The sequence below is a fragment of the Lithobates pipiens genome, unplaced genomic scaffold (genome assembly GCF_037356315.1).
Source record: "Lithobates pipiens isolate NorthernLeopardFrog02 unplaced genomic scaffold, aLitPip1_a1.2 Scaffold_30, whole genome shotgun sequence".
Lineage (NCBI taxonomy): Eukaryota > Metazoa > Chordata > Amphibia > Anura > Ranidae > Lithobates > Lithobates pipiens.
The window spans coordinates 95,627,353-95,650,023 of record NW_027507791.1 but is presented as its reverse complement, the minus strand read 5'-3'; the positions used below and the strand labels follow the sequence as shown (position 1 = coordinate 95,650,023).

Genomic DNA, 22,671 nt, shown 5'->3' with positions numbered 1-22,671 from the left:
TTCTTCCTCTTGCTCTACTTTAGGGCCCTTTTTATATATCTGAACATTTTTCTTTTTTCTTTTTGTGCTTTATCCTATTACAATCAAGATCAATTCACGGGCTTCTAGAAATAATTTCAAGGACCCTTTTCTGTGCAATTTCCAGTTCCCCATGTGTAACACATGATACACCTAACTCAGCACAGGTATGTTTTGAATTTATTCCTCATTGTAATGGACTTTTTCAATCTATTAATTACCCTAATCTCTATGGAAGCTTTTTCAAGCTCCTCGTAAAAATGGTAAAATATTAGATTTGCCTGTTCGCTTATTTTGTCTCCTGCAGTCACCGCATTGGCGGTTATCTCTGATCGGTTCGCTTCCCAATCCCGGGTGGGGTCTTCCTCTTAGAGATTAGACGCATCTGTTTTAGTTTGGTAGGTATTATTAATTTACACTTTCCAATGACACACATATACTATTTGTTTTACTCTGTATTGATTGGTCCCCTGAGACACCTGGGCAATGCTGAGGACTAAGAGTGTGCTTTTGTATATGACCGTCTCCATTAATGCTGTTTTGTTTTTTTCTCTATTTGTAGTGAACCTTTTTTGTATTTTAAACAAAACAATTTCTCTTCCACCAATTATTGGCTCCCCTGAAGAAGCCTAACAATAGGCGAAACATGTCGGGAATTTTCCATCTGAACTGCCAAGATTATGGTTATTCAAACTAATTGTTGGATTTTATATATTGCTCTGTATGCCAGCCAATATACGTATAGTGTTAAATTTGATCTTTTTGTATTTTCTTGATCGCTTTTACTACATTTAATAAAATATTCTTTTTTATCTAAACATCTATATACTTTTTTCTAACTATTACTAGCACCGTAACAGTCCCGCCCTTCTCCTTCCGTTCCTCCCTACATGAATGTTAGGAACTTGAATGCCACTATATTTTTTAGTACTCATTTTTGTAGAAATAATACAATTTTTAATGATTGGCTACCAAAGTATAAATATATCAGTTGTCCTTATTTTCAAGTTACATGAAAAAAGGAATACAGTTTCTAGCAGGTATAAAGTGCAGGCACGTGGAGGTTATTCATTTTTAACTTCAAAGTAGACAAGTGAGGCCCCGTACACACGCGGGGACTGTTCGCCCAACTTTGTCCGTCAAACAGTTTCGGCAAACAGTCCGCTCAAAATTAGCATGGACGGACATGGCCACACACGACGAACGAACAGTTTGCTGAAACTGTGCGCGATGACGTGAACGGCACGTACGACGGGACGAAAAATACGACGTCCTATACACTGCATTATAACTTTCGGCGTGTAAATCCTTTCTGAGCATGCACGGAACTTAGTTTGACGAACAAGCCTACACACGGGCGGACTGTTCGCTCAAACAAGGTTTCAGCGGACAGTTTTACGGAATTTCCGAAAAACCTTGTTCGTCAAACTGTCCGCTGAAACTGTCCGCTGAAAGCCCACACACGAGCGGACTGTCCGCCCAAACACTGTTCAGCGGACAAAGTTGGGCGAACAGTCCGCGCGTGTGTACGCGGCCTCACAGAACTTCGGTCAGATTTTTATTTATGGCATGCGTCTCCATTAGGGAGATTTCTCCTCACTTCCTGCTGGCACAAGGAATGATGAGAATTCTGTCCAATGGGGACACCAGACACTTAAGCCGCATACACACAATCGGGTTTTCGGCAGGGAATTGTGTGATGACAGACTGTTTGCCTAAAATTCTAACATAATTAGTATGTTCCTTCAGACAAGTGTTGTCCAACGTTCCACCAACAAATGTTGGATGGCAGGTTAGTACATTTTGGACGGACAACGGTCTGTTGTCAGATTTTTGTATCGTGTGTACACAAGTCCATCACACAAAAGTGCAAAAAACGCATTCTCAGAATCAATGCTCACCAAACACGACATTAGCAGAAGGTGCCCAAAGGGTGGCGCTCAAGAGCTGAAATTCCATATAGTACGTCACTATGTTTGTGTTTGTTGGCTGACAATTGCGTGCCTTTTGTATGCAAGACAAGTTCCTGGCACACGCCCTTTGGACAAAAGTCTGACTCTCTGTTGGCCAACAATCCAATCGTGTGTACGAAGCTTTAGGCCCCTTTCACACGTGCTTTCCAATCAATGACAGGCAGACCTGATCAGATGCTCCATTCACTCTATGGAGTGGCGAATGTCAGCAATGACATGTTCGCTGACACGCGCTGCTATCCGATCCGGTCTGTGAAATCCAGACAGATAAAGGCCCTATTTTCCATCTGTCTGGTGGATTGGATTGGAACAGGCTGTCCATTTTCATGCGATCTCCCCATAGAGGAGAGCTGGAATCTGACAGCTCTGTCTCAGCACAGTGAGCAGAGACGGATCTGTCATCCGTTTGCTCAGGGGGGATCAGCAGAGTGATCCCCCACTGAGCAAAGCAGATTCTACTGAGTGGACTGCCCGTGTGAAAGGACCCTAAAAGTACATCTAAAGGCTTTAACCACTTCAGCCCCAGAAGGATTTACCCCCTTAATAATGGAGCAGGTTTTCATCAAGGATGTCTCTATACTTTGCTACATTCATCTTTCTCTCGATCCTGACTAGTCTCCCAGTTCCTGCAAAACATCCCTACCGCATGATGCTGCCACCACCATGTTTCAATGTAGGGATGGTAATGGCCAGGTGATGGGCGGTGCCTGGTTTCTTCCAGACATGACACTTGCCATTCAGACCAGAAAGTTCAATCTTTGTTTCATCAGACCAGAGAATTTTGTTTCTCATAGTCTGAGAGTCCTTCAGGTGCCTTTTGGCAAACTCCAGACGGGCAGTCATATGCCTTTTACTGAGGAGTGGCTTCCCTCTGGCCATTCTACCATACAGGCCTGATTGGCATAGTGCTGCAGAGATGGTGGCTCTTTTGAAAGGTCCTCCTCTCTCCAAAGAGGAATGCTGGAGCTGTCATCAGGTTCTCGGTCACCTCCCTGACTAAGGCCCTTCTTTCCCAATTTGGGTGGGCGGCCTGCTCTAGGAAGAGTCCTGGTGGTTCCAAAATTCTTCCATTTACAGATGATGGAGGCCACTGTGCTCAGTGGGACCTTCAATGCTGCAGAAATGTTTCTGTACCCTTACCCAGATCTGTGCCTTGATAGAATCCTATCTTGGAGGTCTACAGACAATTCCTTGGACTTCATGGCTTGGTTTGTGCTCTGACATGCACTGTTAACTGTGGGACCTTATATAGACAGTTGTGTGCCTTTCCAAATTATGTCCAGTCAACTAAATTTACCACAGGTATACTCCAATGAAGTTGTGGCTTGACACCAACATGGCAGCATACATATGATACATAATGAGCTTTTGAGAGGGAGGGTTTAATGCTACAAACTTAGTATTTATTTGACAAATGACATAAGCTGGGTTGGTTTTCCTCCCAAACTCTACTGTAGTAAGAGCTGCTGGATCCAGCCTCTAGTGTTTTAGCCTCTTTGCAGACTGTCTCCAGAGACAATCCTGCCCATGCTGCCCAAGAAGAAGACATCGCCCTGGTTGAGTGAGCTCTAACCACCTCTGGAGGATCCTTCCCGGTCGCTCTATATGCCTGGTGAATAGTTTTTACTATCCAGGCCGAGACGGTTCTGGCCGAGGCCTCTTTCCTTTTAAATTTGCATGATGATTAAAAAGTCTGTCAGAACATCTGAATGCAGAAGTAGCCTGGAGATAGGCTTTGAGGACTTTTGGAATGTCCAACTTGTGCAGATTCACTAGAGAGATGAAATGTCGATGCCACTTTTGGGACAAAATTATCCAATGGTCTCAGCACAACCCTGTCTGGGAAGAACATGGATAAGGTTCTGCTGCTCCCAATTCTTGGAGTTCCAACACCATTCCCCATGAAGTTATGGCTAATAGGAAAGCCATTTTTAAGTTGATATCCCATAATAATCTTCTCTCAGAGTATGAGGAGGGTTTGCTAGAAAATTGAGGACTACTGCCAGGTTCCATTGAGGGAACTTATTTCTCTTGGGAGGGTGTAGTCTAAGTACTGCTCTCATGAAGTGCTCCACCAGCAGGTTTGCTGGCCATTTCTTTTGGGTAAAACCCGAGATGGCTGAAATTTGCACCTTAAGCGAACTTGGGCTGAGCCCCAAATCCAATCCAGATTGCAGGAAAGACAGGATTTGAAATACATTTGGGTCACTAGGGTCAAACCGACATCCAGCTGCAAAGCTTGTGAACCTATTCCATATTCTGGAGTAGATGGCATTGGTTTACCCCTTTTCTGGAACTCTGTAAAGTTCTAATACCCTCTGGAGAACATCCTAACTCTTGTAACCCCTGCCTTACAATCAACAGGCCACTAAGGCCAGTCATGATGGTTGCGGATGTAGAGTATCTCCTTCAGACAGTAGATGAGGAGTCCCTGGCAGATTGATCGGTGGGCACACACTGAGATCCATTGCCAGAGAGACCCATGATCTGTGAGGCCAGTAGGGAAATACTGTGATGACTGTAAAATTCTCTGTCAACAATCTCCTCAGGAATTTCAGGTTTAAAGAAATTGGAGGGAAAGCATAGGCCAGTTGCCCAACCCAAGGATGGGTCAAGGCATCTGTCCCTTTCGCTAATGGATGAGGGTAGCGTGAGAGGAACCAGCTCACCTTGCAGATGGTTGATGAGGCAAAAATATCCATCTTGCGGACACCGCCACCTGTGGATGATCTGTTTAAACACTTTGGGGTGAAAGGACCATTCGTTTAGGTTCATGAATTGTCTGGATAGGTGATCTGCTTCCAAGTTCTGACAGCCTGGAAGATACATGGCCCTCAAATCTGGGGATATTGTTGTGCCAATGTCATGATTGTTTCCACCTCTCTCAAGAGGTATTGGCTGTGCATCCTGCCTTGTCGCTGTATCTAGGACACTGCTGCCATGTTGTCTAGATGGAGCAGGACTGGGCGACCCTGTTTATGAGGCAGCAAGGTGGCCAATGCCATGAATGCTACTTGAAGTTCCGAAATATTGGAAACTAGGCCCTGAGTGGGCCCTCTGTCCTGGATCTTGAGTGGTTCGCAGGTGGCGCTCCACCCTGCTGTGCTTGCATCTGTGGTAACAATGATCCATGGCTGCGGCCCTAAGGGACGATGCCATTTAGCATTTGTTTCATCTACCACCAGAGATGCTGGCGCCTCCAGTTGGTGATCCTGATTGGCTGGGTTAGACAAACTTTTCCAGTGCATCAGGAAGCCTTGTTGGAAAACTTTGAGTTTCCAGTGAGCCCAGATGATCTTCGGAATACATGAAGCCATAGTCCCGAGAAGACTCATGCACTGGGCTGCTGACATCACTGGTGCAGCCAATGCCTGTTGGAACTTCTCCCTGATTTTGGGGAGTTTCTGAGGTGGCAAAGAAACTGTGGCTGAGTATTGAATTGTGTCCCTAGGAAGACCATATTCAATTATAATATTCATTACCCAAGCACACCTGTTAGTGTGTGAAACGCGTCTACCATTTGTACTGCCGGTAACACTTGGGATGTTCTTTATTAAACAAGAATTTTGTTGGATCTTGGCGTGCAGCCATTTCTTCAGCGTTGATCGTATACAGAGTCAAGCCGAGACAGCACCTGTGATATCATTAGGCTTCCTGTCTCACCTGGAGCAGAGAGTTCTTTTGTTTGGATATTTGGCTCTGGTAATGCCTGTCCCTCAACGCAAATCTGAGGAACTGTTGGTGTGACTGAAGGATCAGGACATGCTGGTAGGCAAATTGCAAGTCTACTGAAATCCTCCAGTCTCCTGGTTGAATAACCTGGATTATGGTATGGAGAGACTCCATCTTGAGTCTATCCAGATACATTGATTCAGCCTCTTGAGGTATTTCTGGAGGCTGCCGTTTGAACAGCCAATAATGGCCCTGCACCACTGTGGACTGAATCCACCGTTTCTGGCAGTGGTCTTGCTAAACCTGGCTCCAACTGCCTTCTGGGTGGGCCTGGAGTTAAAAGGGCTTCTGGGTATCTGAGGGAGCTGCAGGAGTCTTAGCTCTCTCCGATCTTACGAAGGTTGACTGTGTACCCCTCTAACGTCTTCTGAAGTCCTTGGATGGGTGAAAGCCTCTGAAATCCCAGTACCTGGTTGCCCCCTCTGGCATCTGGAGCTTCGATCTTGAGACAGAAGACCTAATTTTCCTCCTGTAACCCTTTTTTGGCCAAATAGCGCCTTCCCATCAAAAGGCAGTTTACAGCAATTCTGCTTTGAGGATGGGTCAACCTCCCAGGGTTTTAGCCACAGTGCTCTTTTGGCTGTGACTGAGCTGAGCATGGCTCTGGAGGACAATCTAAGGATGTCTATAGCTGCCTCACCTGCGAAGTCCGCCAAGAGTTTTTATTTCATCAAGAGCCTTTCTTCTTTTGACAGCTAGTTTTTGATCGCATACTGCAAGTTCTGCTCCCACACTCGCATAACACTTGCTACAGATGTTATAGCAATGGCGGGTTTACAAGCACCACCTGCCACGAGGTAAAACTTTCTTAAGTCCATGTCAATGCATCAATCTTGGATATCATGAAAGGATGAAGCGTCTTCCATTGGAAGTGTCACATTCTTGGCCAGTCTGGTGACTGCCGCATCCACAGTTGGGGGGTTAGATAAAGAAGTCGCATCCTCCTCCGTTAGTGGATACAACTTCGCCAACTATTTGTTGAGGAGGATTTTCTCTCCCCTTTTCCCATTCCTCCTGAAACAGGCCTCTTATTTCTGTCATAAGAGGAAAGGTAGCTTACTTGTTTCTTTAGGTTCCTCCTATGGAACCCAAAGGCTTGTTCACACTTGTAGCAGGCTCTGCTATTGCACTAAAAAGCGATCTGTGCTTAGGTCACTTTTCAGAGGCATTTTATATTATCACGTAGAGGGGACAAGTGTTCCTGCTATGTGATTTTCAAAGAGCCCCTGCTCCTATTTAGGGGCGACCAGCTTCGAACAATGCTTTTAAAGGCACATTTTCCCACGTGACAATTACAGCAGAATCACATCACATTTGGGGTGCCCTGAAAGGATAAAGGCACCTAATGCGTGCTGTGCAGCGATAGCCACACAATTTAAAATCAGATTGTATGGTGTGTGATAATAGGATTTCACATTCTTTGGAGGAGTTTTCTGGATCCTTTCATTCCAGTGCAGCATTTACTGCCTTAATGAATGGTGGTATTAGTGCAAAATCAAAGCCTGAGCATTCAGGTCCCTCTGCCAAGGAGGAGGCGATATCTTCTCCCCCTGCCTGCAAGGTTGGCTGTAATACTGGGTCTGGGGAATCAGCCTGCCTAATCTGCTGGGCTGAAGTCACCCCTGAAGTGCCTGGTACCCCCCTAGTTAGAGAGGGTTGAATGGCTTGGTTTAAACCTGGTGCAGGGCCCACACTGTTCATCCACTTTTGTCCTTGGTTGCCCGAGACGACCGGAAAATTCTGCTAGGGAGTTGGGGACTACTTTCTTGAGCAAGGTTGACACCTGCTGACTCTCATACTCTTGGTTTCTGGCAAGCTGCCTGAAGCAGTTTCTGCAAAGTAGCTTTCCAGGCATAGGATCATCTCCACATGACCAACATTTGCCTTTCGGGCGCTGAGCCCTCTGAGGAGAAGCTGCGTGGGTTCTCTTAACCATACATTTGCGACCTTTGTACTGGGGTCTGCCAGGACTGGAGGAGTCACTTTCTGCACTGGAAAGGTGTTGATCTTTTGAGGACAAAAAGGCGAATGGGGGCGGTAGCTCTCAATCAGACTTTTAGGCTGGGTTCACACTGCTGCGGGGGGAGATCCGGATGTGATTCGCACAGCAAATCACATCCGATCTCCGTAGCACTGCGAGTTCAGCCATACAGATAGTATGGCTGAACTCGCAGCTGTCCCGCAGCAAACTCGCACAGGACCCTTTTTTGGGTCCGCAACGGAATCGGATCGCATGGGGGTTCACACCATGCGATCCGATTCCTGTGCGAGTCGGCAGATCGCACTGCGATATGCCGACGGATCTGGGGGTGTCATTAACATATCATTGACACTCCCAGCCGTCCGCATAGGGCAGTGTGAACTGCCGGCGGGAGGTGAGCGATGCGGGAAAACGCCGCGGATTCGCGGCGTTCCCGCATCGCAATAGTGTGAACCCGGCCTTATAGAGCTAAACAGTTCCTGTGGATACAGGGGCGGAGCTATATCATATGGATGCTGCCATGTTGGCATCAGGGAAAAGGGTTATAACCCTCCGTTGCTGTATCCAAAATGAAAAAAAAAAAGTTTTGTATTTACCGGTAGTTCTACTTTAAGTGCTGCAGCATTTATTTTTTGATTTGAGAACATAGTTCTACTTTAAATCTGGAAGGGATATAATCTCTGTCTGGTTATTTTACTGTCTGTGTCTATTATAATGAATGATGCTCCCCTTATTTCTCATCCTGCAGTTTCAGGAACAGGAAGTTAGATTAAATCTCTCCATCTGGTCACAGATGGCAATAAAATATTGACTGAAGTATTTTCAAATCTATCAAAATCTTAAAGAACAAAGTTTTGGATGCAGGTGGGATTTAAACTAATAAAGGGTTAACAGATTTCTAGGGAACTTGGTGGACACAACAACCTTTTGTATGAATGCAAATTAAGCCTCCAACTACCATAAATTCTACATGGTCACTTTAGGTGGAGTGAGTTGGAAAAAAATGTAATTCTCTAATCTCTTCAAGTATATCAACAGAAGAAGACTGCGATGTATTGAAGAATGAGGAGACAGGCTCAGAAGAAGTGTAGATCTTCTTGGGTTCTGAAGATGAAAGGAGGACAAGGAAATCTCTACATGCTCCAACATTTTTAAAGCTGGACTTAACTGAATCTGAGCACCAAAAACTTAAAAAAGCTATTTAATTCATGTTTAATATTCAAAGCAAAGGCCCATCCATGTCTCCATGCTTTATCTGGTTGAGCAATCACTTTGGAAAACACCCCTCTAGTATATCTTGCTGTGGTCATCTTGACAAAGGGCAGATGATTTATGTAGCATTTACTTCTTGGAATTTCTTCTGCCCTTAGCTCAGGCATGCAGGCAGGAGAATGTGCTTAACTTAGAAAGCCAAATGAAAGGAAAGAAAAGCCCAGGAAGACTCCTGTGATGTATGACAACATTTTGGCCTAGGTCAGAAACCAGGAAGCAACTGAAGAAGTGTAAAATAAATAAAATAAAAATAAAAAAAGGTTAAAACAAGTAAATAGACCACCCTGTCTATTTACTAATGCTAGCAGCATAAAAAATTAAAATAGTTAATGTTAATTGAAAGAGTTCCTCTTTATTATATTCTGTCTGGCATTGTTGATGTTAGTGGTTTCCATATTTGGCAGCCTTTCCCCATGCAAAACTTTTATTGAAATCTATCTTTGTTATCGATCCCAAATACTAAGGCTGGCCGTACATTGCTTGATTTTTGTCATGTAGTTTGCAGAATGAACAAAAACAAATTTAACTGATCCCTGCACCCACACTATACAGTGCTGATGGACAAGCAGTTTGGCTAGCAGGTTCCCACCAAGTTTCCTTGTTTTTTTTAACCAAAGGATCTCTTAAAGGGAGGAGGCCTACAGAACCACTCAATAAGTGCATTTCGGCTGCTTCATCAGGAACTGGTTGAAATTTGCAGATTGCATGGAAGGCTGGTGGGATTGTCAACAGATGTAAAAAGCAGTAAGACAAAGATTCCCTGTAAATTGCAAGCTTTGGGAGGCAGGGAACCATCCCAGTTCTTACAAATCAAGTCCAAATCATCCAATTACAGGCAGTCCCCGAGTTACCAACGACTCCTACTTACGATCAGCCTCAATGCCAGCTGCTTGTACTCCAAGCTGTTCCTGGATACCTCTGAGCAACTATCTTGCATCACCGGACACATCACACACTGCAGTACTACATGTACTACTGCATGGCCAGAAGAGCCCAAGATAACATAACTGCATGTCCAGAAGCGCCCGGAAACATCCCACATACATGCACGGGTGGAAGTTACACTTATGCCGCGTACACACGGGCGGACTGTATGGCGTACTTAGTCTGTCGAAACACATTTCAGCGGACAATCCGCTCGTTTGTGGGCTTCAGCGGACTTTTTCAGCGTGCAGTCCGGCGTACTAAGTATTTCGGATTTTCCGTAATTCTGTCCGTCATACTTTGGTTTCAGCGGACAATACGGTCGTCAGTGTGCTAGTTGGACAGACTAAGAATGGCGCATGCCCAGAAAGGATTTACACGGCGGAAAGGTGCTTTGCTGTGTATTGTACTTCCTATTTCTAGTCCCGTCGTACGTGCTGTACACGTCATCGCGCAAGCTTTCGTCGGACTGTTTGGGTATCCGTGTGTGGTCAAGTCCGTTCAGTGGAAAGTATGACGGACTGTCCGTCGGATTGTATGACGGACTAAGTACGCCATACAATCCGCTCGTGTGTACGCGGCATTACAAATGCAGTGTTTCCCGACACACACAAATTCCACTTATGAACAAACCTACAGTCCTTATTGTGTTCGTAACTCAGGGACTGCCTGTAGGTGAAATCTTCTGCAAAATTTTCTACTTACCTATCATGGATTGAAGCTGCTTTGTCCAAAGCCTTATCTGCAAAAAGATTTTTATCACTGTCTAATTTCTTTGCATTTTCTATAGTTCCAGCAATCTTCTCTTCATTATTTTCCATGGTAGCTAAGAAATCCTCATGTTTCTTCAGTCTGTTTTGTGATGCTTGTAATGTATTGGGTAATTCGGTGTGAGCAAGAGTATATTCCTACGAAATGAAGAAAGTCATTACACTTTACACTGTAAAACTGAAGTGTAGATTACACAGTAAAATCTTCAGGAAACAGATAAATAAAAAGTGGAAATACACATGTGAACTGTCTTTTATGTCAAGGCATTTGCAGTTATGTTTTGTTGTACCCTGAATTTATTTATTATTTAAACAAATTTCTTTTGGGCTTTTACACTGTTTAACCACTTGGCGATCGGCGCACAGTGATGTACGTCGGCAGAATGGCACGGACAGGCAAATGGACGTACAGGTATGTCCCTTTAAATTTGCCGCTGTGCCATCTTGTGTGCGTGCCGCCAGTGGTGCATGAGCGCGCCGGTCGGAAACCTCCGTGAGTCCGATCGAGGGTCCTGCGGACTCGATGTCCGCGGGGATCCCAGCGATCGTCTCATGAGGAGGAAGAACGGGGAGATGCTAATGTAAACAAGCATCTCCCCGTTCTGCCTAGTGACAGTGTCACTGATCTCTGCTCCCTGTGATCGGAGTTGAGATCAATTACGTGTCATACACAGCCACACCCCCCCACAGTTAGAAACACTCCCCAGGGCTCACTTAACCCTTACACTGCCACCTAGTGGTTAACCCCTTCACTGCCAGTGTCATTTACACATGAATTAGTGCATTTGTATGAAACCGATCAGTTAAACCGACGCCGTGCCGAATCGCAAAAAGTGCTCTGGTCTTTGGCCTGCAAAATGGTCCGGGGCTTAAGTGATTAAAAAGACCAATGAACATCAAGTTCAGCCTCTCCAGATGTTCTCTGGCATCTCTGATACCTCCACTGCAGGTCTTATTTTTTATCATCAGCTACTAAAGAAAATGTTTTAAAGAATATGTGTAGCAATTGACTTGTGGTTTAAAAAATTGCAGATTACTGCACTTATTTAACATGGTTAAATTTGAATAGTAAAAATAAATTTCAATTGTGGGAAAAACGATAATGTAGAAAGTGCAATAGTGTATGACAACCTGGCTCCAGGTTACTGTAGTCAGGAAAATAAAAGCTATCCTCTGATTAATAAACATAGTATACATATAGTAGGTGATGTTAAAAAAAATTCCTTCCCGATCCCCCAACAGGTAATTTGATATTCCCTGGATCAACTTTCCCTATAAAACATATCCAGATATATTATGTGCATTTAGGAAAAAAATCTAGGCCTTTTTTTTTTTAATAATCTACTAAGCTGGCCAGAACTAGCTTTTGAGGGAATCTATTCCACATTTTCCCTGTCATTTCATTTTTTCGCAGGCGCTACAGCACTAAAAATAGCACCTGAAAGAGCCGCTCCTGTGTCTCCAATGTGAAAACCCAAGGGCTTTCACACTGGAGCGGTGCGCTGGCAGGACACAAAAAAATGTCCTGCTAGGAGCATCTTTGGAGCGGTGAAGACGCGGTGTGTATACCGCTCCTCCACTGCAATGGGCAGCATGGCTATACCGTCGGCAAAGCCCTTTCTTGGCCCCTATTCGGGGCCCCGCTAGTGGCCGAATAGCACTGCAAAATTGAAGGTAAAGCGCCACTAAAAATAGCAGTGCTTTACCACCGACGCACCCACTGCCCCAGTGTGAAAGGGGCCTTACTGTGAAGAAGCCTTTCCATATTTGGAGATATTTGGAGATCCATATTTGGAGACCTTGACCTTAAGGTGAATAATTCTACACCGAGTTTACTCTATGGACCACCTATGTATTTATACATGTTGATCATATCCTCTCTTAATCTCCTCTTCTCAAGAGATAATAAATTCAGTTCCTCTAATATTTCCTCATAGCTGAGCTCTTCTCTGTACTTTCTCCCCGATATCCTTGTTGTGAACTGGTGCCCAAAACTGAACTGCGTATTTCAGATGAGATCTTACTAATGATTTAAAAGTGATAGTGCAACAGTGAATTGCATGTATTCATAGAACTTGTGCAGTAATTGTGTGTAATCATAGAAAATATTGTGATGGTTATTATTAGTACTACAACTCTTGTGGGATTATTTACTGACTAGTAGATCACCTCTTCCAGCACCTGCTTGCTGTGATGGTGGATGAGATGAGAGGACTTAGAAGTTACACTCATGACCTGAGATTTTAGATGCTGAAAAAACTGGCAAGCTTAGTGTAAAATTAACATTAAAAATGCATTCCTTGAACTCCTACATCCCTACTTCTTGACAAAGTCTATCCAAAGCACCAGTTTTTACTACTGAATTGATTTGTCTCAAAGCTCTCTTGCTACCATTTCGTGATATAGACATTTTTATGTTAAAATTAATGACAGTATTGCCACAGCTGGTAGATACTACATACAACATTTGCCTGGAGGGCCCATTAAAAATTCGGTGTGGGGCACCCTTGATCTGAAGTTACCCTGCTGCCCTTCTCCACTATAGCTAAAACTAAAATAAAATAGTTTTGTCTTGTTTCCACTTTAACCGTTTCTTACACAGTTAGTTTAAGAATATTTTTAAAATGTACCTGATTTCTCAAAATGGCGTCAGACTGTTTGGCATCTTTCAAGAACCACTGAAATGCTAGACACTGTGAAAGAAAATGTTCTCTGTTGCTCCACATCTTAAGGAGGGCATCCCATCCCACTTCTATATCTTTAACCCTGTCTGCAAGTTGCTGATATTGAGGGTCAGATTGTCCACTGGTTACATTCTTGCCTGTGTCAACAACTTCACGGAAATCAGATTCATGGCGTTCTATATCTTCTTTAAGAGCAAGGTGATTATTATACAGTTCTTCTGCTTCTGTTAAGGAGCTTGGTGTGTCTTCTGAAGCTGTGGCCTGCTGGGATCTGTAAAGCCATGTCTCAAAGTCAAACAAATCAACCAAAAACTTTTGCAGCTTATTGCTCTCCCCCAGGGAGTCCTCTTGATTTTGCAGTGCCTTGTGCAGCTCTTGCCAGGTATTATTGATCTCAATTAATCCGTCAAAAACATCTTGGGACCGATCTGGATTTTCGTTAGCCAGCTTTTTTGCCTCTTCTTGTAGATTAACAAGTTTTGTCTCAATAGCACCAAGATCTCTCTCAATGCCATAGAGCTTTCTCTGAATTGACATGACTGAGGCCAGGTCATCTCCAAGGTTCTGAATGGAATCCACCACTCTGATCTTTTCCAGTATCCAGTTCTTGGTCTCTTCACACTCCACAAAATAATTGTGAAGACCAAGGGCAGAATCAACTGCTTTCCTTTTATTAGCAACCATTTCCTTGAAGTCAGCCCACCTGCATGCACAAAAGACAAGGAGTGTTTTAATTGCTAAAATATTAACATGTAAATGTGCCCTACAGGCTTGAGGCTTGTTTCGAAAGCCAAACACAGCTTGCTGTTAATTGCATTAAATTGAGACATTTGAGATCAGTTTGAAGCTGCTTCAAAGATCACTGACAGTTCATTGACAGGTGCATTCAACCTGCAGTTGACCTCCTTCTGACCGGCAAATGACTTCCATCTAAGTTGTAGGTATGACACTAACAATAGCTTGTCGACTAAAAGTCAGCTGGTTTCATGATGGTGTTTCAATAATATTACACAAAGGACAGGAAATAGTTTCCATATTACCTGGCATTCATGTGATCCTGTCCTTGTTTCACTCGCATTCTATTGGGATGTCCACTTTCAAAGAGAGAATCAGAAGCACTATTGACATTTTCGATTTGCGATCCCAAAGCATTCATTTCTTGACTCAGAGTATTAAACCTAGAAAAAGTAGATTAGATATCATAAACATTTAAATATATATATGTTGTTTTTCCCTGGTGTCCAACTTGCGAACTTGGGTCCGCATGCAGATTTTTGGCACTTATTATGCAGCCATTGGGGCCCCTGCAGACAGTGGTCAGTTACAAGCCAATAAGGCCCCATTCACACAGGGCGTATCCATTTGACGGACTCCATTGCTCAGTGGGGATCGCTCTGCTGATCCCCGCTGAGCAGGCGGATGACAGGTCTGTCTCCACTCACTGTGCAGAGACGGACCTGTCAGAGTCTTTCTTTCCTCTATGGGGAGATCGGATAAAAATGGACCAACTGTTGCATTTTCATCTGATCCCATCTGATCCGATCCACCAGACGGATGGTAAATAGTATCATCATCCGTCTGGATTTGACATACAGGATCGAATCAGATATCTGTGGATAACAGCGGACACATGGGTGAATGGATGGGCCAATCAGGTCCACCTAAAAAACAGACAGGTGGACTTGATCGGACAGCCCCAGTGAAAGGGGCCTTTTAAGGAAAAATATTCTTTAGAGTGGCTTCTTATAGGTAATGGTTTGGAGTATGACAATACTGAATATTTTCATATGATGACTATCCATTTTGTCTTTTTATTTGTTTTCCTCTGATCTTTTATAATGGATTTTCTGAGAAAAATATCAAATGTGGCATAAGTAATTTAAAGATGGCTCCCGGGAGCACAAATGAGGAGGTATTGATATGTAAAGGGGGTATTAAGCAGTCATCCCCAGCAGTCTCATGTAATGTGTCTCCCGTCTTTGTCTTCTAAAACGATGATGCTTGTCTCCAACATGCCCTATAGCTTGTTTGCAGTCTCTGACCGTCTCCTGTTGTATGTCTGCAATCACTGACAGCTTTCTGTGGCATTACTTTCACTGAATGTTGTGTGTGACCCTTTGGTGATGTCAGCGGCCATACTTGAGCTTCCCTATATCAAGTAAATTGGCAACCGCTGTTGCTAGATGTATTCTTAAAGCAAAATCAGTTATCAATGACAAACAAGCTAGCGATTTTCAACTGTTCACATTTTTCATTTAAATAAGAGACAGGATAAATATCCTTAGTAAATTAATAGTATCACATGACGAGACTTATTTATAAAAAAGGGGCATACTGAAATGTGTTCATCCCTTCCTCAAGCACCACTTTTAGGACCACATGCACCAGCTGTTTTCTGGCACAGATATAAAAGATTGGACACCTAAAATGTACTGAAAAGGTAAACCTGGTCTTTGAAAAACAGTGCTGTCTTTTATGGGAAGTAGAAAAGTATTTCATGTAAAAAGGCAGTCCTACAGAAACGGAAGGTGTCTTGTAGTTCTAGCATCCTTGCCAATTACAGGTTGGTACTGGTGGGACAGGGAGGGGTTTACAGTTCAATCAGGCTGGTATTTAACACAGATAAATAGGTTTTCACTTTATGTATTACTGAATTTGGTGTTTCCTCTGTTGTATTCATTTAACAGCAGCAAATAACATAAGATAATTTAGGGATAATTGCTTACTGTGACTTGAACTCCACCTGGTATGATATGATCAGATATGCAATAATGGAAATAACAGTTGTGATTGTTTAAAGATTTGGCTGGACATAGGGCTGCAAAATTTTACGTTGCCCCTTATTTTATTATCTTACAGCATTTTCTTTGTTTTTATGCTCCCTAGAGAAGCCTTTTTCACCCAGGGTGCCCAGGCACCCTGGGTTGCTTTGAGGTTTCTTCAGGGGTGCCTTGAAAAAAGACCACATTTTTTTTAAAACTTGTATACCATCAGGTGGATCAAGCTTGCATTTTAGTTACACAAAACCACGGGTATTTATTATACACTATTATGACCTCCTAACCACCGTCATCCTAACAACCGATGACATCATCAGGTGACAAGAAGGATGTTGGTCGCCTGCATGGCATCATTGTTTGACCCTCCTCTGCCCCTCTCCATCAGGCACTGGGGTCATATTAGAGAAAGATGTGGATCTAGAGAAATTGAGGAGAGAAAGGTTGGACTACTAGTCAATACCAGTGTGCAAAAGTGTTTTTCCTTTGGAAGAATAATTCACCTCTAACGCTGGATGTCCTGTGTGTGTGGATATTGCTGCATTATGTAAAACTATTAGAATCGTTATTTAAATTTTAGAATGGGGTGCCTTGTGCAAAATTTTAAAGGGTGCCTTGACTGCAAGAAAAGGTTGAGAAACACTGCTCTAGAGCAAGAAAGCAATGAAATGGTCATTCCACCAAAACTATTATTTTTGATACATGTTCAAGTGTTAAAACACTTTCTTGCATTACCTTATTCTTCACTATAGTTTCCAAGCTGAATATCTGTTGTAGCCCTTATAAGATCCAATCCATTAGCTGAATTTTTAACTGATTTTATATTTTGGAAAACACAGCAAGAGTGTAAACACTCAAAAGTGGGTACAGACAGCCAAAACAAGTGGGTGAGAACAGAGTGAAAAATATGGCAGGGGATTCTTGCCAATTGACTGGTGGTAAGATTTCTTCCTGCTATGATCTTTAGAGAGGCCCTGCTCTGCTTAATTTTTTATTTGTTTTAAATTAAGGAACATGTAATAGAAAGAGTAGGTACTTCAACAATTAATCCAACAGAAAGCATACTCATTTTTAAAGGTGTATGATACTGTGCAGGTAAAAAATTTAATGAAGCATGTGGCACACTAAAAGTGGCCTAGGTGTTCATAATTTTGGTGTAGAGGGGTTACCTGTGCTGGACTACTCCCATGTCTTCAAGGGATTCTGGAATCTCCATATGTTGAAGCCACTTTTCTTTTTCATTCATCCACATTTCACAGGAATCTATCTCCCCAAGAATTGTGTAATATGCCAGAGTATCTTGAAGTTTTTGGGATCGTAAGTCTGCTAGAGATGCCAGATCAGAGTAAAGTGCTTTTAATTTTTGAAGTCGGCTATCTATCTCAGGGGATGATTTGTATTCTTCTGGAAAGCTTTGAGCAAGCTGATTAAGGTTTTCTAAGACATTTCTGTTCAGCATGATGTCATCTAGAAGGTCTTTGTGTTTTTTCACCAGCGCGTTAGTCGAATATTCATCATGACCAATGTCTTCTGTTTGCATTAGACGGTATGTGTCCTGCAATCTGGCAACTAGATCATCAGCATCAACCTGAAACTGGAAAAAGTTTTCAGTATCATGTAAAACTTTCCAGCGGAATGCAGATAACTCTTTTAGCTGTGCCCATTCATCTTTAATATTCTTAATTCGTTCTTGAATCTTAGGGGCCCCATAATGTTTGCTGGCAATCAAAGTTTCTCCATCTTTAATGACTTCCTGTAAGATAGACTCCAAACCTTTAAGTTCATCTTCAAAAGCCTTATGCTTTCTTTGAAGGATAGAAATGGTGGTAAGATCTTTTCCAAAGTCCATAGAAGTATAAATGTGTTCTTTCTCCTTGATCCATCTTTCAATCTCATCCATGTCTCCAAAGAACTTCCACATACATCTACATTGTAGTAAGCGAGCCTTCCGTTGAGCTGCCAATGCAACAAGGTCTTGATAACAAAGTTCAAGGTGTTGAACTCTGTCTTTAATTAACTGTGGATCACAAGGCTTGTACCCTACAAGGCAAAGATTAAAAAGTAAAATAACTTTTAAATAACTTTAACACATTGATGTAACCCAATAAAAATGTAACACTCTATATATCATATATTTTAACAGAGAATTAAAGCCAAACTGTCTTAAAAGTAAAATTGCCTGCAAAATCTGAACCTTCAAGAAGGAAGTGAATACTTGCCTCCACTACTGCACTCACCACCAAATAAAGAAGAAAAATTAAAACAGCACACTGAAATTGAGCAATAGTTAGTAGCCAATGATGTAAGAAAATCTTGTCCAAGAAGACAATATTTTCTACATCATTGACTACTAACTCTTGCTTAATTTCAGTGAGCCGTTTTTATGTTTGTTCTTGGTTTGTATTACTTTGCTTCCACTCCCAGGAGGTTTATACAGCTGCATCTAATACTCATTAGTCCACCTGGCTAGTGCTTAGCCCTACTCTGTTTTTTACACACCACCAAATGCAGTTCCAATTCAGAGAAATAACCAACAGAAAGACAACACTTCTAAGCCCCTGTACACACGGTCGGAGATTTCGACAACCAAATCCGTCAGATTTTGTCCGTCGGATCTTGTCCGAAACTGTTGCATACACACGGTCGGACTAAGTTGTCGAAAAATCCGATCATTCAGAACGTGATGACGTAATTTCGTTACGATGGGACTACGTTCAGGCTAGTAGCCAATAGCTTTGATGTAGGAATTTGATCTGAGCATGCGTGGCACTTGGTCTGATCAAAATGCTCTACACATGATCGGAGTATGTCCGATCGAACCAGTTGGTCGGGAAATATTTCCAACATGTTGGAAAATTTGGTCCGACGGATATCCCGACGGAATCAGTCCGATGCATACCACACACAGTCGGATTATCCGACGACGAGGTCCGATAGGACACATTCCGACTGATTCTCCGACCGTGTGTACAAGGGCTAAGTGTGTCAATGTCCTGGTCCCCCACAGATCTTAGTGATTCTACTTTCTGTTGACTTCCTCGTCACTACAAGAATCTGTGTAAAGTCATCCCACTAGACTCATGAATGCGCTTTTGGAATTCCATATGAATGAATAGGAGACCTATGATATGCAGAGCATATATTTGACAAGAGGGTGTGTATCCAGGCATTCTATTTCACTGGATTGGGGACAGGTAAGTATAAAACTAGGAGAGCAACTGGGTCAGGATTGGGTCTAAGTTTGGGTACCCTGATAAATACAGTATGTAACTGCACCAAAGATGCAATTACACTTTAAAGTTACCTAACGTAGTTATATACATAATTTTTTTTTGCTATGATTGCATGTTGCCAGGGGAATAGATAAGAGGAACGGATATGGTGGTCCAAACCACCCCACCCAAATCACCCATCCACAGAGCAAGCTGGAAGCCATTTTAAGGGGCAGGAGCTACACAGTCCATCCTCACAGCAACTTACTCTTTTCCCCCAGGAGGGTGCATGGTAAATGTCACATAGCAGGGTACAGGGGAGTGCAGGGTAAATGTCACATAGTAAAGTACAGGAGGGTGCAGGGTAAATGTGACATAGCAGGGTACAGGAGGGTGCAGGGTAAATGTCACATAGCAGGGTACAGGAGGGTGCAGGGTAAATGTCACATAGCAGAGTACAGGAGGGTGCAGGGTAAATGTCACATAGCAGGGTACAGGAGAGTGCAGGGTAAATGTCACATAGCAGGGTACAGGAGGGTACAGGGTAAATATCACATAGCAGGGTACAGGGTAAAAGTCATATAGAAGGGTACAGGAGGGTGCAGGGTAAATGTCATATAGCAGGGTACAGGAGGGTGCAGGGTAAATGTCACATAGCAGAGTACAGGAGGGTGCAGGGTAAATTTGACATAGCAGGGTACAGGAGGGTGCAGGGTAAATGTGACATAGCAGGGTACAGGAGGGTGCAGGGTAAATGTCACATAGCAGGGTACAGGAGGGTGCAGGGTAAATGTTACATAGCAGGGAACAGGAGGGTGCAGGGTAAATGTCACATAGCAGAGTACAGGAGGGTGCAGGGTAAATGTCCCATAGCAGGGTACAGGAGGGTGCAGGGTAAATGTCACATACCAGGGTACAGGGTAAATATCACATAGGAGGGTACAGGGTAAATGTCACATAGCAGAGTACATTCTGGGCTGTATATGACATACTCATGACCACTAACCTCTGTACATTGGACTGTGTATGTTATGCTACTGAGAACTGCACTCTAAGTATATTATATACTACTGACTACTGCACTCTTTATATTGTACATTATTATTGGTTGTTCAGTAGCCACAGTATTAATGACGTTCTTCTTGGAGGTAGACTGTGCAGAAAAAAAGTATATGTAATGGAAGAATTTTTACAAATGATTGTGCTGAGGTTTGTACATGTCTGTTAAACTCTCACTTGTGGCACAGTAACTAAAGCATATTTTGTGGGTGGAAGGACCATGTCATAACGTGTACATAGGGAGTAGGTTCAAGTTTTAAGAACCTTTAACTGCAATTTCGCCACACCTATAATTCATTGCAATGAGCTGGCCCTGCCTACTTATATTTTTCCCAAGGCTGAAACCCCTCCCCCCAGGGAAAAATATCTACAGCCCTGCATGCTACTGTATGGAGTGTGAGTCAACCTTTTCTGTTACCTGCTACCTGGCAGATGAAAAGTTGCCCCCTATTTTCCTATTGTTTTCTTTGCAGAAGAATCTCTGTTACTAGGGTATGGGCTGGCCTGTTCCGTGGATATTACCTTCTTCCTCCTTTATTGGCTGGCAGTGCTGCACTACCTCTATAGTGTCCTGGTTGCTAGGCAGCACTGCTGTGCTGCTTTTGGCCTCCTTCACTACCCTGATTGGCTGCGGCACTCTATTTGAGCATTACCACCAGCCCTGAGCTTGGATTATTTTCTGGATCATGCTAGCCTACTAGCTGTCTTGAACTCGGACTGTTTACTGGATTATGCTTGGCTGCTACCTGTTCTAACCTCAAAACTGTTCACTGGATAATGCTTGACATCTGCCTGCCCTTACCTTAAAACTGTTCTCTGGATTACGCAACCAGATTCAGCCTTTTTAGACCGCTACCAGACTCTGGACTGTAGCACGGACACTCCTCCGCAGTGACTACGACCCTCACCTGATCAGCCTATATTACAGGTACTCTTTCCTGTTCTCTTTGTTTAGTCCCAATGCCATCTAGACAGGAATTATGCATTATGGTTTTTCAATTACAATACGGACATATTTGCATTAACAAGATCCAAGGCAATGTGGCCTCTCCCCCACAGGAAATAAAGTATGGAAATGTATTCTCCATTAACAGCAACCAAACTGGCTGTTCTTAAAAGATCACAGACAATTAGACCAATGTGTGGCCCAACAAATTAGATACTCTTTATATACCAGAAACAAAAGGAAAAAAGGTAAATCTGGTTGGTTTCTATGAATTAGTTATTCTTTGCTTAGTAGTTTGATGAATGAGGCACAGATTTTTACTCCTGACATGCCCGTGTCATGACCCTGAAATTGTTGCACATGGGATGTCTTAATGGATCAGTGCAGTGTCTCATTTGACATGAATTGAGCTACCAGAACTATATGTATCTCAGTAATAAATTAAAAGACAAGTATTAACTTACCTTCTTTAGTGATGAATGTCTGCATAGTTGTGTGATAAGAATTCACTTTGTTATTTTGTGTAGCAATGTCAGCTTCCGTTAAGGTATGTTTTTGGAGCAAATATTCAACTTCATTGAGGTGTTTCCCAAAGTCTGATGATAAAAGCCCATTCTAGGAGCAGCAAACAGGTGAAGAAAACAAAGTTAGGGTTTTATTTTTGCCAACAAACCTCATCCAAACAGTTTTTTGAAAAGCAAAGTTTCCCAATTCAACCTAACTTACCTGGGATATGAGCCAATAATTTGATTAAAAGGTTAGTGACTTGATAAGCTAAGTTTATTTAGCCATGTTTTCACAAAAGATTTAAACAATTTTACCCAAGATTTACCCAATTTTCCAATTGCATTTAATTAGAAAAATGTGTGAATCCTGAAAGTTGGGTAATCATGCATGAAAACATTTAACTTAATTGCCCATGAAAAGTTGCAATGCATTTTCTGACATGTGACAACGCCTAGGGTCTCTAGTTCCTATAGCCTTATAGCTTCATATCTGCATATATTGTAAGAGGTCATCTAATGCCGCGTACACACGTAGCCGACTATCCGGCGGACTTAGTCTGGCGGACTTCCCGCCGGACTGTCCGTCCGACTTTCCGAACGGGCTACTTGCCCACACACGGCACTTTTTCAGCGGACTAATACGGCGTACTAAGTCCGCCATACTATTGAAATGAACGGACTCGCCCACACACGCGGAGGAAAGTCCGCTCATTTCGAGCGCGTCTCCAGGTAGGTGGGGCCCGCGAAGGAGACGTCGCTGACCCCGCCACCTGGTATGGACTTAAAGGGGAACCCCAACGCCGAAAAAAATCGGCGT

The 22,671-nt window shown here is 43.0% G+C and overlaps 1 protein-coding gene across 3 annotated transcripts in view; it reads right to left on the bottom strand.

The window, feature by feature from the left end:
* Positions 1–22,671, bottom strand: part of SPTB (spectrin beta, erythrocytic) — a 205,057-nt gene that overhangs the window by 93,364 nt on the left and 89,022 nt on the right. For all 3 annotated transcript variants that reach the window (XM_077464649.1, XM_077464650.1, XM_077464651.1), the window contains 5 exons: positions 21,813–21,963; positions 17,301–18,171; positions 14,395–14,532; positions 13,301–14,057; positions 10,606–10,808 (listed from right to left, as the gene is read on the bottom strand). In XM_077464649.1, the coding sequence (XP_077320775.1) occupies positions 10,606–10,808; positions 13,301–14,057; positions 14,395–14,532; positions 17,301–18,171; positions 21,813–21,963 (2,120 nt within the window). The remainder of the gene's footprint in view (positions 1–10,605; positions 10,809–13,300; positions 14,058–14,394; positions 14,533–17,300; positions 18,172–21,812; positions 21,964–22,671) is intronic.